Here is a 14038-nt window from a genome sequence, read left to right as displayed (position 1 = left end):
CAACTGTAAAAGGACAGATTAGCTCTGCTCCAGTCTTTTAAAGATCAACTCTTAAATGGCTGCTCTCAAGATTTGAGTCTGTGGCATGTGACTGAGCTTACAGGCTTACCTGAAGCCCTTAATAACACATTTGAACCCTGTGCTTAGTTTTTTGTTTTGGTTTTTTTTTCCCTGCATTTTTGGGCGCTTCTAGATTGTGGCACTTGTACTTCTAAGAGCAGAGAGTTGAAATAGGAGTGGAATTTTTAAGGATCTGCATTTTTGTTTTTTTAGCTGTATCACAATGCTTATAGTGGTCTACCAATGATGCTGCAGTTAGCAGCTCTGAAATTTTATGGTGTTCAGGGAAAGACAACACTAACCCTGCTCAGTCCTGGCAGGACCACAGAAGTCAACCTTGTGCAAGGGTGCATCAGCTGGGTGGGTGTCCAGTGACCTGGTACAAGTTCAGTTCAGTAGCGATGCAAAATGGGTGGATAATTGAAGCTGTTCTCCAGTGCTGGCTCAGCAGTTGATACTGAAATTAGGCTTGGAGCAATCAGATCTCATTGTGCTGGGGCTGTGCAGATGCACGGTCAGTACTGATACTTGTGTGAAAGACCTTCTGTTCTCATGGCAGATGTGTTGGTCATTGCCATGGAGGAGACAAGCTGACAAATATTTGCGTTTTTTTATAGGACCAAGTCTTAAGAACAGAAACAGAGTTAGCATTGTTTTGTAATCTACTTCACAATCATTTTCTTATCTTTCTGTTGTTATATTATTGCAAGTAACATGATGAATTGGAAGAAAAATTATGATGCATCATGTTCGGATGGAGAGCTTTTTTAGTAATAGAAACCATAAGTAGATACTAAATAATATGTGTTGAAGATACATGATTCTATGTAATTCAGCAGGTCTAGGTACAAAGTGTCTATCTGTGAGTTCTAGAGGAGCCAGTGGGGGAGATCTCTAGTTCACGGGTTTTCATTTTTAAAATGTTGCTTAAAACTGAAAGAAAGCTGGTGTTCTGCACAGATTCAGAGTAGACAAGCAGATTGAGCAGGGTAAATATAGCCTGATATAAATCACAGTGAACATATGGAAAAAGCTGACTGGGGACTCATCTGCTAGGGAATTAAAGGCCTTGAGTAAAACTGATTCTACTCAACATAGTTTTCTGGAAAGTAGGGCTTGTAAAACAAATGATTGCCAAAAACTTGATTTTAATATTTTAGTATCTGAAAAAATTACAAGTTTAATAAGATGATGGTGTCAATGTTAAAGACTTTGAAAAGCATTTGACTTATTGCCATGTGAAACTGGTTAATAAATACATGAACTGAACTTGTAATGAAACAGACCAGACTTTAATGAATAACAAACCAGCTAGCATGTCTTAATATAGGATTTTCTATGAAGGAGTTTCAAGGCCTAAGTGGCTTTCCCATGGTGGAAAATAGAGGATGAGAGTAGAGGGACTGGAAATTGTGTCTGATTGGTGGGAAGGAAGGAGACCACTGTGAATGCTGAAGTACAGCCTCCGAGCCAAAAGAATAATGCTGAGTGTAGGGGCAGTCCAGGCTGGTGATTTTTCACTGCATATGGAACTGCTAAGAATGTTTAGAGTGTGGCACACGGCTTGGCCATCTGCCTTTGTCAAAAAAGCTTGAAAATTACTAAGTACATATAACCATCTAACATTAGTAAGTATCTGCAGCATCTAAATTAGTGCTGAGGAGATCTTGAATTCAGGAGTTCTGTCTGCACAGTTTATTTTTCATCCAGTCCTCTTTACATGTATGTTTTTACAGCACAAACGAAGCAATGGGCTTAAGCTTCATAAACAGGAGGTCACAGAAGATGATTTAGTATTCCCTGATGACTTTAAAGGCCAAAAGTATCGTAGACTGTGACAAACGAATAATTTGGAGGAAAGCAGTAGGGTGTTTTCAAGAAAAGTTCTAGAAGATGAGAAATAGTTCTAATTTGGTATACTTTTGAAAAATTTAAAAATTATTTCTTTTTATGGACACCTGTGTTCAGACACCCCAGAGCTATATGTCCTGTGGTAAGTAGATTAAGACTGGATAATTTACATCTAATAGATAAGAGATTGATGGGGAAAGCAAACCAATGGGATTTGAATTGACTAAACTTTTCAGGAGTGAATAGTACTCAGGTTTGTTGACACACGTATGGGTATTTAGCCTATTATGTCATGCTACCTCCATAAAAAATAGCTATAATAAAAGCAATACTCAAATACCATTCTTGTTTCTATTAGTACTGTGTCCATGACACTTAGGTACTGTAACACTGTGTTGTTATCTGTTTCTGTTTGAAAGATTTTAAATTAAATAAACATTTCCAATCAGAGTTTTTTATGTTACCTATTACTGCAAATGCCAGATAAAGAAGTGTGAAATTCAAAACCAGTTGTTCAAAAATACTTTAAATCATTTTATTGATACTTGCATAGTTAGCATAGTTGTATAAAACACATAAGATCTTTCATTAAGTGATAAAGGTATTGCAGTTGTCCTCAAAAGAAAGCATTTTGTTCTTTTTATTTATTAATCATCAACACTCTTTTCTATGTACAAGTCACTAAATACATTTACCTCATTTGAATTTGCTTTTCATGATCTGCGGATATGTTTCTGTGTCTTCTTTGAAACAAATTTCCTTGAAAACTCTTTTTTTTTTCCTATATTCTGATTGTATCTGTCTTTCACTGTGATAAAAAATACAGGTATTAGACAAATTAAGCAGAGGAAGTGTTTTGCTCAGTAGTAATTTTCCTCTAATTTTCAGCATCTAACTTGTTCACCATTAATTCGATCATGTCTATATAGAAGAGAATATTTTTTTCCTAATGTATATGAAATATTCCAGTTTTTCTGTCTTGCAATTTTATAACCTTTTCACATTTCTTACATTGACCTTGATTTTCATTCACATTCATAAAGGCCTTTTTGTCTTAAAATAATGTAACAGTAGAAATGCATAATCAGTTGATACATCAAATCTCTGTGAAACAATAGTACATTTAGAAAATACTATCTTTAACTTTGCAGTAGGTTCAACGTCAGTAAATACACTCCCTTACACATATTACATCCTAATAAAGAAATATTGCAGCACCACTTTAAAGTCAATTAAAGATCCCATGTGATTATGTTGAAGACAACTAGAGAAAAAACATGTTCCCTCTGTCAACTGGAGCCTTAACTGATTCAACTTTGAAATGTCCATTGAGAATGTGTCTGTCTGTATTAATATTCCAATTAGGAATTAGTGTTATTCAGTACTAGTATAGCTCAGTAAAATATACTGAGGGGTTGCGGGTGTGTGCGCATGGGTGTGGATCTACAATCCCAGATACTATTCAATTGTTAACACTCTCTGTGGCAGATATTGACCTGATCCAATCCTAATTCTTCTAGACAGTGACTGGACATGATGAAGGGAGTAGCATAGAGACTTCCTTCAGAGGGGAAGGATGTAACCTGTGATGTACCAGTGTCTTCTCCCAAGCAGCAATCAATAGGACAAGAGGAAACAGCCTGAAGTTGCTCCAGGGAAGGTTTAGATTGAATATTAGGAAAAATTTCTTCACTGAAACAATTATCAAGCAGTGGAACAAGCTAATCAGGGAAGTGGTTGAGTTGTCATCCCTGGAAGTATTTAAAAGACAAATGATTGTGGCACTTAGAAACATAGTTGGACTTGGCAGTGCTGGGTTGGACTCGATGATCTTAAACGTCTTTTCCAACCTGAACAATTCTATGATTCATTTGCTCTTGAGCTGTTAAAATTAAGGAGAAGATCCTTGTCACATTTTTATAGTATGAAAAGCAATCTTGGATTCTGCCTCCCAAATGATCCCTTCTGTATATATGTTTTTTGTGTTTGCGAAGTATCTGGTGTTTTTGTTTACGTCCAAATGGTACCAGCGAAGAGACTACTGAAACCAAACTGTATTTTGTGCTTCTCCATATAGTTTACCTCAGGCTCACTGGTACTTTCATTCTTCCAGTTGTGGCTTTCTGTAGCTCATTTGTAAAAAGTAGTACTTTTTTTTTTTAAGTGAAAAAAAGTTGGATGTCTCTCACTTGATCCTTATCTTTTGTCATACATAAAACCCCTCCCTTTTGAAATCTGATATTATCCTTTGTGATAAAATATTTCTATACTTTGCTCATGCATTTCTTACTTACTTTGACTCCCGTTTGCTACTCTATGGCAAATGGGAGTCAAAGTTGTTAGCCACAGTCAGCATCTCAGCAAGAAGCACAGGAGACATAACAAGTGACGTTTTGTTAAGTACATAAGAAGTATGTAGGTATAGAAAATCTTATTTTTACAAATTGGTGAGTAGACTCCTGAACTAGCTGTCAAAATATATATGTTTTCCTATGAAAAGGGTAGAACAAAATGTCTGAGTTACAAGAGATCTTAAATTAATCATCTGGAGGAAAAGGCAATCTGCTGTATAAATATTTCAAGTTTTGAAATTGAAGCCTTTACACTGATCGCTTAGAGGCCTGGCCTTATTTTGTTGCAGATAATATTATGTCAAAGCAATGTTTAGTTTTACTTAGCAGCTGTTGTATTCATAAGAAATTATGCCAGATTTAGCCTTGAATATATTCAACAAGAGCACCCAGTTGTGCTGACAAACCTAAAACCATTTTCAGTGAAATATGTTCTATCACAAACCATTTGGGCACATTGCCTCTCTGAGGAATGGTGAAGTCAGTGTGCAGGCTCAGCTTTATAATTCCCGCTGCCTGCTGAATTCCCATAATATATCCAAATGTCCAAGCAGTAGATTCAATAGGTATCCTACTAGAACATTGCAGTAGCACAGGTATACAATGTGAGATATTTTCTCAAGGGTATTACTTTCCCAATCATTTTAATTGCACATGCCTGATTCACCACTGCTTGTGCATTCATTTGTACTTGTTCAAAGGAAATGCAATTGAATTTTAAAATACTCTCAAATCACTGCAATACTCATTTTACATGGTGAAAGAACAAGACAATAAATTGGATAATCAAGTTTTCTGGGTTTTGTAAGGAGAACTGAAATGTTGCTTGGAGAAGAAACAACAAAAGTCAAGCTTCACTTGTGGAATACTTCAAAGGGTATCCTGTAAAACCTGGGTCAAACACATTGTACAGAGAGGATACCTTGTTAATTGTAGTGATGCTGTAATGAGGAGATGACATAAAGATCAGGAGAACAGTGTGTGAGAACCTAGTTTAAATGGAGAAGAGCAGACAGCTGTGGTTGGTGGAACGAAATCAGCTTTTCTGGAGAGCGCTTTGTTGCAGGAAACACTCTGGAGTGCTCTCAGGCACTCTCAATGGAAGCTCTTCTCCTTCCCCTTACCCACTGCAGCAGGAGTGTAATAAATTACATGTGCCAAAAATGGAATGAAGAAAACACTTCTCCCCTTCCCCAGCTAAACCCTCAGCAATTTAGGGTGCTCATTTAAAGTGTAATAAAGTTCAGTTTGCTTTTCTAGGAAAGTCTGAGTATTTGTCATGCTTTCCTGTTGTATACCTTAAACCGGTATTTTGCCACCTTGTCTGTGAGTGCAGTTCCAATTTGTATAAATAATTATGCAAAGGCTACAACTCTGGTATTCTCTCTTAGATGAGTTTTGTAATTTTTCTAATCTGCCATGACAAATAAATAGTTTTTACATTACAGTATGCAGTACTATAGATAGTTTTTAATGTGAATAAGCAATTTGTCCTCTACAGTGGTGCTCCAGCCAGCAGTTCCCAAGAGCTCCAAGGAGCAGCACATCTCTAGGACTCTAACCTGCTGGAATATTTTGATTTCGAAACAAACATTTGTGTTATAGATAGTGGCAGTAAGAATCAGGGAGTTTGATGTGCTAGATTAGGATGAGAAGTTGAGCTCTACACCTCAGTTCTGGTTTCCAGTTCCAGTCTCTGCTCAGAAGACTATACAAAGAGAAAGACCATTTACAGCAGCAATTAAGAGGCATAATTTCTTGTTTAATGTGAAGATTGAGGAAAATTCTTAGCATAGATGGGGTAAGTAATTTCAGAAAGCACAAATAACTCTTTATTTAACATTGGTAAAGCAGCTGCTTCTTTGCAACTTTAACTCTTTGTGGACTGGATAACATTGTGTTTCACATCTGTAGCCATAGCTGAGGAAGTTTTCTCTTCAAGGTCAATTAATGCTGATGACTGTTAACTTTCTGAGCCATCTGACATCTGGGAAGTAGTTTCTCAGCTGATGTCCATTTTCTAAGAAAGCATTGTGTAAACACCATTTGGATTCTAAGGCTGTGTAGCTCTTTTTAGCTCACTGGTGGTGCTGATGGGGCTTGCAAGCAGTTAGTTTTCACTTCTTCAATATTCTTATAAGTTAGAGCTTGGTCCTAAATGCAGCGAAAATAAGGAGGGAACCTGAATCGTTCTGTGTGGCTAATGTGATCTCTCATGCTTGGTCAAGGAGGAAAATCTAGCACATTTCCAAGAACAGATTTCCCTTAAGTTTAATTTCTGACATTCCATCACATAGGAAAGGAGAAGAGTGTTTGCTAATATGCTGACAGTTAATTAGATTTTGGTTTCAGGCTAGAAATGACAAATTTTGATGTTATCTATTTTGAGTAGAATCAAAATATCCAGGAATAGGAACCTAGGTACAGTACATAAGGTAGCACCTCAGCACCTTCATGAAGTCTTCTTGTGTACACTTCATGAAGTGTTCAGTGTACAGCTGTGTATTAGAAAGAGTTCCAAAGTGGGGAGAAGCTGAGATACCTAACTCAAAGCCACAGGGAGATCCTACAGTTTACTTAGCAGATTTGTGGCCAGACATGTTTTCATTGGAGTAGATGCCTAAATAACTCTTTCCAAGGCTGGTGTAAGGTGAATGAAAGAGAGACTAGGTGGGCCTTCAGAGCTTTAATCCATTAAATCTACTTCAGAGGACTATTATCTTTAGTATATACTCCTTTTTAACTAGCTGGACTGATGCTTTATCTTTCTTAGGAGAGACATTTCTGTTTCCATTCAATAAGGTTATAGGAGTTGTTCAGTAGCTTCCTTAGGAAGGTGATATGATCTAGGTGTCCTAAGAACTTCTGGATTTCGTTAGAAAACATGGTGTAACTATTACCCCTGGATATAGTATGTAGACTGCTTGTATTTCATAGTATTATTAAGATGTATGTGATCATTCAACTCTCCATTGTATCTCCATATTGTTATTCTTGTTTGTTTGTTTGCTTACAGGTTTCTTGTCTATATTTACATAACTATTGCAAGCTACCTAGTCTGGTGAAGTTGAACTTCATTCTTCAAGTGTGATTTACTCAGTACAACCTAAAATCATGATGAAAAAGAAGAGCATACCTGCAAGTAAACCTTTCTTGATCCTCTTTCTGTGCCAAATTATTTCTGCATTGGACGTACCTCTTGACTGTAAGTATTAACCTGCTAAATAAGTGTAGAATAATGGAAATTTAGTTAAATAATTTCTGTAGAAAGCTGAAGATAACTCCAGCATGGAGCTAAATGTGGAGATAAACATTTCAATCAGGGCATTATGATTATGAACGTTTACACTTATTTACTGAAGATTTTCAAAACTTCTGCAGTAAAATGAGTTACATTGTTCACTTGAGAAGGTTTAACACAGGATTCTCACAGGATTCTACTTACACTTCAGTGTGTCTTTGTTGAACAAATTATTTGATCAAAATTAAGAAGGGCAGAGAAGCCCAGCTAAATGCTAATTATTTGTGAAGTTAGGATCATACTGATAATTTGCTGAAAACCCCATGACAATTCTTAGTTTCTGTCATCAATCACCCTTACCTCCAGAGAAGAAGTCTGCAGGAGCTGATACGTGAACTGCTAAAAGATTCAAATACCTAAAATTCGGATACTCAAAGCATCTTATTTTTTGATCCCAAAGGGTAAATTAGGCTCTTAGATTTTCTAAGCAGTGCCTGAAAATGGTTAAATACTTAACTTTAAGTTAAAAATATGTGCTGAGCAGGGAACTCTAGCATCGATATGTGAGGAAACATCCGAAAGAGAGGAAATCCCAAGATCTGAAGTTCTTGTCTAATATAAGACTGTGTTAGTGGGGAACCTTGAAGGTAGGACTCCATGCTGAAAAGGAAACAATTGTAGATGCTGCATTTTATAGTCCTAATAGCTGATTTTATTAAATTATTCATGCTTTACGTTGCTATTTTCTTTCTAAGATAAGCATGATCACATTTTCAGGATTCAGTGAACCAAGTTACACCTCATAGTGACTATTCATTTGTTAAACTAATTACCAGGGAAGAGAACATTAGGGCTGGTGTTAAATTGATGGATTAATACATCAGTAAATTTGCTTATGATTCTAATGTGCATGACTTTCTTTACCTCCATGTTTGTGATACCTTCCTGCCTTCCACAATGCATGTTTTTCTTTAATAATTTCACTGACATAAATTGCAACGGCTTTGGTGGGTTCCCCCCCATGCATTTTACAAGCCTATCAAACCAGTGACCTGTATTTCTGTAACAAGATCAATATATTTGAATCACATCAAACTTGTTGTGCTCTAAATGTCTTTAGAGCAATAAGCTTCGGTTTAAAGAGGGATTAAAAAGTTTTTTGAATTAATGTCTTATTTTCTAAACTTAATTTTTCTGCATAAATATCTTTACAGTCTATAAATAGTGTTTTAAACCCCCATCTTGTAGTTTAGGAACTAATATAAATTGTGCACCACTCTAATATCTTTATCTATAGAGCAAGACTTCAGGTTAAATTTACCAGAAATGCATCAAAAGACAAAAATGAGTAGCTCTTTTAGATGTATCATTTTAGTTCTCTACTGAGAATTCAATTCCCTACTCCTTAATGCTTAATAACTTTGTTAGGTCTGATAAAGTCACATACTTGAATTTTTAGCCAAAACTAATATTAACAGAAATTGCATCTGTAATGATGTTATTGCTTTCATAAATAATGATGAGAATGGGCTCTGGGAGAACACCTCAAGGGAAGGACATATATTTTCTGTGGGTCGTCCACAAATATTCACTGCAGAGAACACAGTTGATTACTTGAACCTTTAGGTTTCATCCAGATTGGCAGTTCCTATTCTTTGCAGTTCATTAGTTCCTAGTCAGTGTCTCCTCAAAGCAGGTAAGGGATGACTGAAAATGTAGGTGACCCAAAGGCATTTGACCTGCTGTAATACATTATTGGTAAAGAGACGTGTATGCAAAACATTTGAAGTAAGCAATAAAGATGTGACAGCTGATTTTTTTTTGTTTTAGTTATTTTTCAAACCAAAAGGGCTTGCAAGTCTGTTGAGTAGAATTAGGTGCTTCTGTCTTTACAAGAGTAATTTTAACCTGAAGCATTCTCTTTGTTCTTCTTTGTGATCATATGGGTGGATTGATTTTGACTGCAGCATGAGGGCAGTGCACTCCACTAATTTTGAATTGCTGTCTCCTCAGTATTAGTGTTTTGTGTCCTTGCAAGACCAAAATCACATATCATGGTTACCCTTAAAAAGTCAACACTTCAGAAAAGTTTCTCATACCATAAACTTTGAGATAAATGTAGTAATAACTGACACAATGAAAACTGTAGCTGGAATTTCAGGCCTTCCTGCATGGGTTACAGTGCTAAATGTTTTATATGTTTACTTTTTAATGGTGACCAATGTACTTGTCAGAGATACTTATCTTCCCTCTCAAAATTGCTAATTTTCTTTTCACTAACAAATGTTTCTCTTTAATCTCCATTTGTCCATTCAACTGCTGATTCTGATGTGGGAATAAAAGCAAAACTTCTAGAAGAATGTAAGTTCCTCTTCACTAAAACTAGGCTGTGTGCTGCTGTAAAGTAATACTGATTGGTTTGCTGTATCTAGATGTTTTGTGCATGCAGTGTTCAGAAAAAAACTACTGTACATAAATCAACATTCTAAAATTCTGAATAAATTAATTGTGTGGTTTTTGATGGTGTGCTATCCGAACATTAAAATATTTACTCAATATCAGCATGTGCAGTGTTTTATGACTACTTTCAGGAGTAAAAGTATTTGATAAAAAATAAGTTCATTGGAATATATGTACTTTTGTACTATTATACATATCTGAGTTGGAGATACTTTTATATCCATAGTGGATACAGTTATTTAAGTAGACCTCATATTTTTATAGCTTCTCCTAACTAAGCTCTAGTGTCATGGTTAACTCAATCAGTTTTAAGTGCAGTGCATAGCACAGGAGTGGAGATTTCAGGTCTTTGATGTGCATCAGATGGAATATCCTGTGGGTTGGGCGGTGTTCATGTCATGTCCCTTTTCAGAGTGTACTTGCTTTTCCCAAGTAAGCATCTGGCATGTATTGACCCTGAAATATGCCCCTGAGAGGGAAAAGGACTGTCTTCAAAGTGCCTCTAAAGAAATACACACAAAGGCATGATCATGTAAAAATACTTCCTCCCTCATTTAAGGACTCTCCCCTCTGCAGTGAGGAGCAAAACCCAGTTCTGCATGGCCTGTTCTGTTCTGCTTAGCTGCTGTATTTTGTTAATGATTTCATGATCTGATGTTTTTTTTCCCTGGCTGTTTCTTGTCAGTAGGGTTTTACAGAAGGCTACCTCTGCTGTGCAACTGACTACTTAATAAATAATGGTAGGGAAGACTTTAAGTAAAAATCCCAGTTTTACAATTTTAACTGGCTAGAAAGAGGCATGAGAATACAGCTAACTCTAGTGATTGAAATATTTTGTTCAAGTTGCTAGAAATTACCCCAAAGCAGTAGCATTGCTGGACAGGCAATTTACAACATTCAGACAGAGATGTTAATGGGCATGTTATTAAACAGGTTCCTTTAGATGATACTAAACTGTAAACAGATGAATAATGTTGAGGAAGACACCTTTCTCACTATCTTAATATCACAGACGGGACCCCTGGTGGCCTAGTGGTTAGCATGCAGGACTCTCACCTCTGCGACCCAGGTTCGAATCCCAGCCAGTCCCCCGGGCAGATGGAGCCCGTTAGCCCTGTGAGGCCATCCATCTATGAGAAGGTCACTCTAAACAAACCTACGTCCTGAGGACCTCACTGCCATTGTCCAAGCTTGCTTGGCCCCGGCAGATGAACCTTAGGATTAAAGGGTGGGCTCAGTTCAGCGCAGGCTGTGTCTCACCTAAAAAATCCATTGCGCAGGCTGGAAAGGTAAAAGACCTTTCCCAAAATCTTCGTTCGCGAAGACTGGCCATTATTATAATATCACAGACATGATATTTTTAATGCAAAAATTGGCATAGATATTGATAAAAGATTATAAATTATGTTAAATAGGTAGGCACCAATTACTGTGTCAGGTGAATCAATTCTGTTCTGTGCTGCTCATTCTAGAGTACTTGACAAATTACAAATGTGGAATGTTTGTTACTTCCAGGGCAATTCACAAGATTGACTAAATTCTTATTGGGTTCCTTATTGGGGAATCAGTACTTTACTTTTCCTACATGTTTACTTTATTTGGAAAGTAGATACTATTTTTTTCATTTTTACAGAGTCTTTTAAGACATTTTTTACTCCTGGAAAGTAGTTCCTAAAAGTGTGCTTTATAGATTATGTTGAGCATAATAAATGTATGAAAAGGGTTACACCCATAGAGAATTTGGAAATAAAAAAATATTTAGAAACACAAAGCAATGTGTGTTTCTTTCCTTCTGTGTAGTAAAAAACATTTTATGAAGGTTTATTCCTTCCAACTCTTCATTTCAGATTGTTGGATTTAGAATTGAAGTGTCCTTTGGGTTTGTGGAAATCTGTTGAAATCTGAGGTATAGAAGTGACATACATTAAACTTTTTGGCCAAGATCTTCATCCACAGTAAATCAGGATAGCTCAGTTGGAAGTTAGTATAGCTACACTGATTTACAAGGGTAGAGCACTTCAGCCTCCTGATACAAAGGATACTTTAATCCCATTCTTCTGTCACTGATTTGGTTGCTAATCACAATTCTGCTTTCTCTGTTTACAAAACTGGTTTGGTGATACTTTGAAAGCATGTTAAATTCGTCTCTCTTTCTTATATTCCATAATGAAGTGTCGCAACCTCCTACGATAACTCATCAATCTCCAAAAGATTACATTGTTGACCCTCGAGAGAATATTGTAATACAGTGTGAAGCCAAAGGAAAGCCACCTCCTAGGTTGGTAGCATTTTCTTTTGCTTTTGTTGGTTTAACAGCATGGAAGAACTAGGAGAAAATACTGTAACTTTTGTAAACTAACATTATGTGTATGAGTATGCTTGCACATGCAGAAACATGCATGCACCCCTACCTCTGTAATTTAAACAGTTACCAAATAGCGGTAAATTTGACTCTTCTCATACTTGACATTTAAACTTTTCTGTATTCATCAAGCAACTGTGGTATTTTTATTCTCAAAGCTCTACCAATAAAATAATAAACAATTATTAGGTAAATGCCCATGGAACACCCTAAGAGGCATGCCGTATTATGAACTGGATCACATTCCAGATTTAAGCATTTTATTTAAGAACAATGGACGTTGAATGAATTCAGAGTAACACTAATAAATTCACATTTAATGTTTTGTAAATCATTCTGGTTTTTGAGGCTCATCTTGAAATACATTTTGTCAGAATATAATGTGTATCAGTTTTAATGTTCAGTAGCCTTGATTTACCAAGAGTATTTAATAGGCTTAAGTTTCAGTTTTGACAGAAATGGTAGCCCTCTACGTGGATCAGATTCCTGATCTTTGTCCATTTTAAGGTCCTCTTTAAATGTAAGGTCCTCTTTCAGGGTCTTTAAATACTTAAAACTATTCATTTCAAGATACTGAGTACCTGTACTGGAAACAGCAATAGCCATGATACATTCTGGCACTGTTAGTATCTGCCTCTGATTTCAGAGACCATGAACATAGAAATGTGCATCTCTCTGTGCTCAGCAGTGTTATGCTACAACTTACTAGTAAGGTCAGTCTATAACTGTTCATTCAGATACAAATAGAGCTCATTAAATGTACTTCTTCTGGATAACCAGGCTTTTTGGTACATTATTCCTGCTGGTTGCCGTGGCATCCTGGTCATTATCATGCTGGGCAGCAGAATGGGGAAGATAGAGATTATCTGGGATATTCTTACCCTTTCTAGTGTTCTATTAATGATAGGAGTGCCACTGAGCTGCTGTGTTTACCAGCACTTTAATTTAGCTGGCCCAATGCCATTTTTAAGAGTCTGGGTATTGACCTGAAGGATCAGATTATTATTGTGCACTTTGGGACAACCGTATTGCTTCTGCAGATGTTTCTCTAGCATGTCTTTTTTGATTGGAATTACCTGAGAGAAAAAGGGTGCTGTCTGTGAGACTAACTAACCTGAGCTGTGTGCTAATGCTCTCTGCTGTACATCCTCATTTTCCCCCTGTAACTGGCTTTGTTCCCCGACTACAGAGGAAGTGACAGGATTTAAGTACAGAATTTTCTCATGAGTTTTACAAGCTTGTGCTTAGTCTTCCTTATTTTTCAAGATATGACATCCAATAAATTTATATCAATAGTTAGTCTGGTCCATCAGTCCTGATAACCTGCAAATGCATATTGGCACTTGATCTGCTCAAAAGCTCTGAAGTTGAAGATGAACTTTCTCAGCCCACGCTGTGAATTGTTTGTTAGAACAAGGCAACTTCTTATTGGTCAGAGCATCTGCATAAAGGTTTATGGATGTGCTGCTTGAGCAGCAAAGACTCTGACTTTCCTGTATCTCAAATTCAGGGGTTTGTACCACATATGCTACCTCTCAATTGAAGCTACATTACAATTTCCTGCATCCTTCAGTTATCAGTAGCAGAGGATTACAGAAACGCCACTTTCTGAAGCTTCATTCACAAGGTTGTAAGAAAGAGATTTGCTGTTGGGTCGCTGTGCCTTCTAGTCCTCCCAGAAACACTGCAATGTGGTGCAGCGCAGCTGGTCAG

The 14038-nt window shown here is 36.7% G+C and overlaps 1 protein-coding gene across 33 annotated transcripts in view; it reads left to right on the top strand.

The window, feature by feature from the left end:
• Positions 1 to 14038, top strand: part of NRCAM (neuronal cell adhesion molecule) — a 153855-nt gene that overhangs the window by 76055 nt on the left and 63762 nt on the right. For 26 of the 33 annotated variants that reach the window (XM_027682128.1, XM_027682127.1, XM_027682136.1 and 23 more), the window contains 3 exons: positions 7279 to 7467; positions 9847 to 9864; positions 12136 to 12241. In XM_027682128.1, the coding sequence (XP_027537929.1) occupies positions 7377 to 7467; positions 9847 to 9864; positions 12136 to 12241 (215 nt within the window). In that variant the 5' untranslated portion in view covers positions 7279 to 7376. Of the gene's footprint in view, positions 1 to 7278; positions 7468 to 9846; positions 9865 to 12135; positions 12242 to 14038 lie in introns of those variants that run through there. The other 7 variants (XM_027682131.1, XM_027682137.1, XM_027682116.1 and 4 more) reach the window with 2 other exon arrangements.

Source organism: Neopelma chrysocephalum, unplaced genomic scaffold (genome assembly GCF_003984885.1).
Source record: "Neopelma chrysocephalum unplaced genomic scaffold, ASM398488v2 Primary Assembly neopelma1_62, whole genome shotgun sequence".
NCBI classification, from domain to species: Eukaryota; Metazoa; Chordata; class Aves; order Passeriformes; family Pipridae; genus Neopelma; species Neopelma chrysocephalum.
This window is presented reverse-complemented; position numbering and strand designations above follow the sequence as displayed.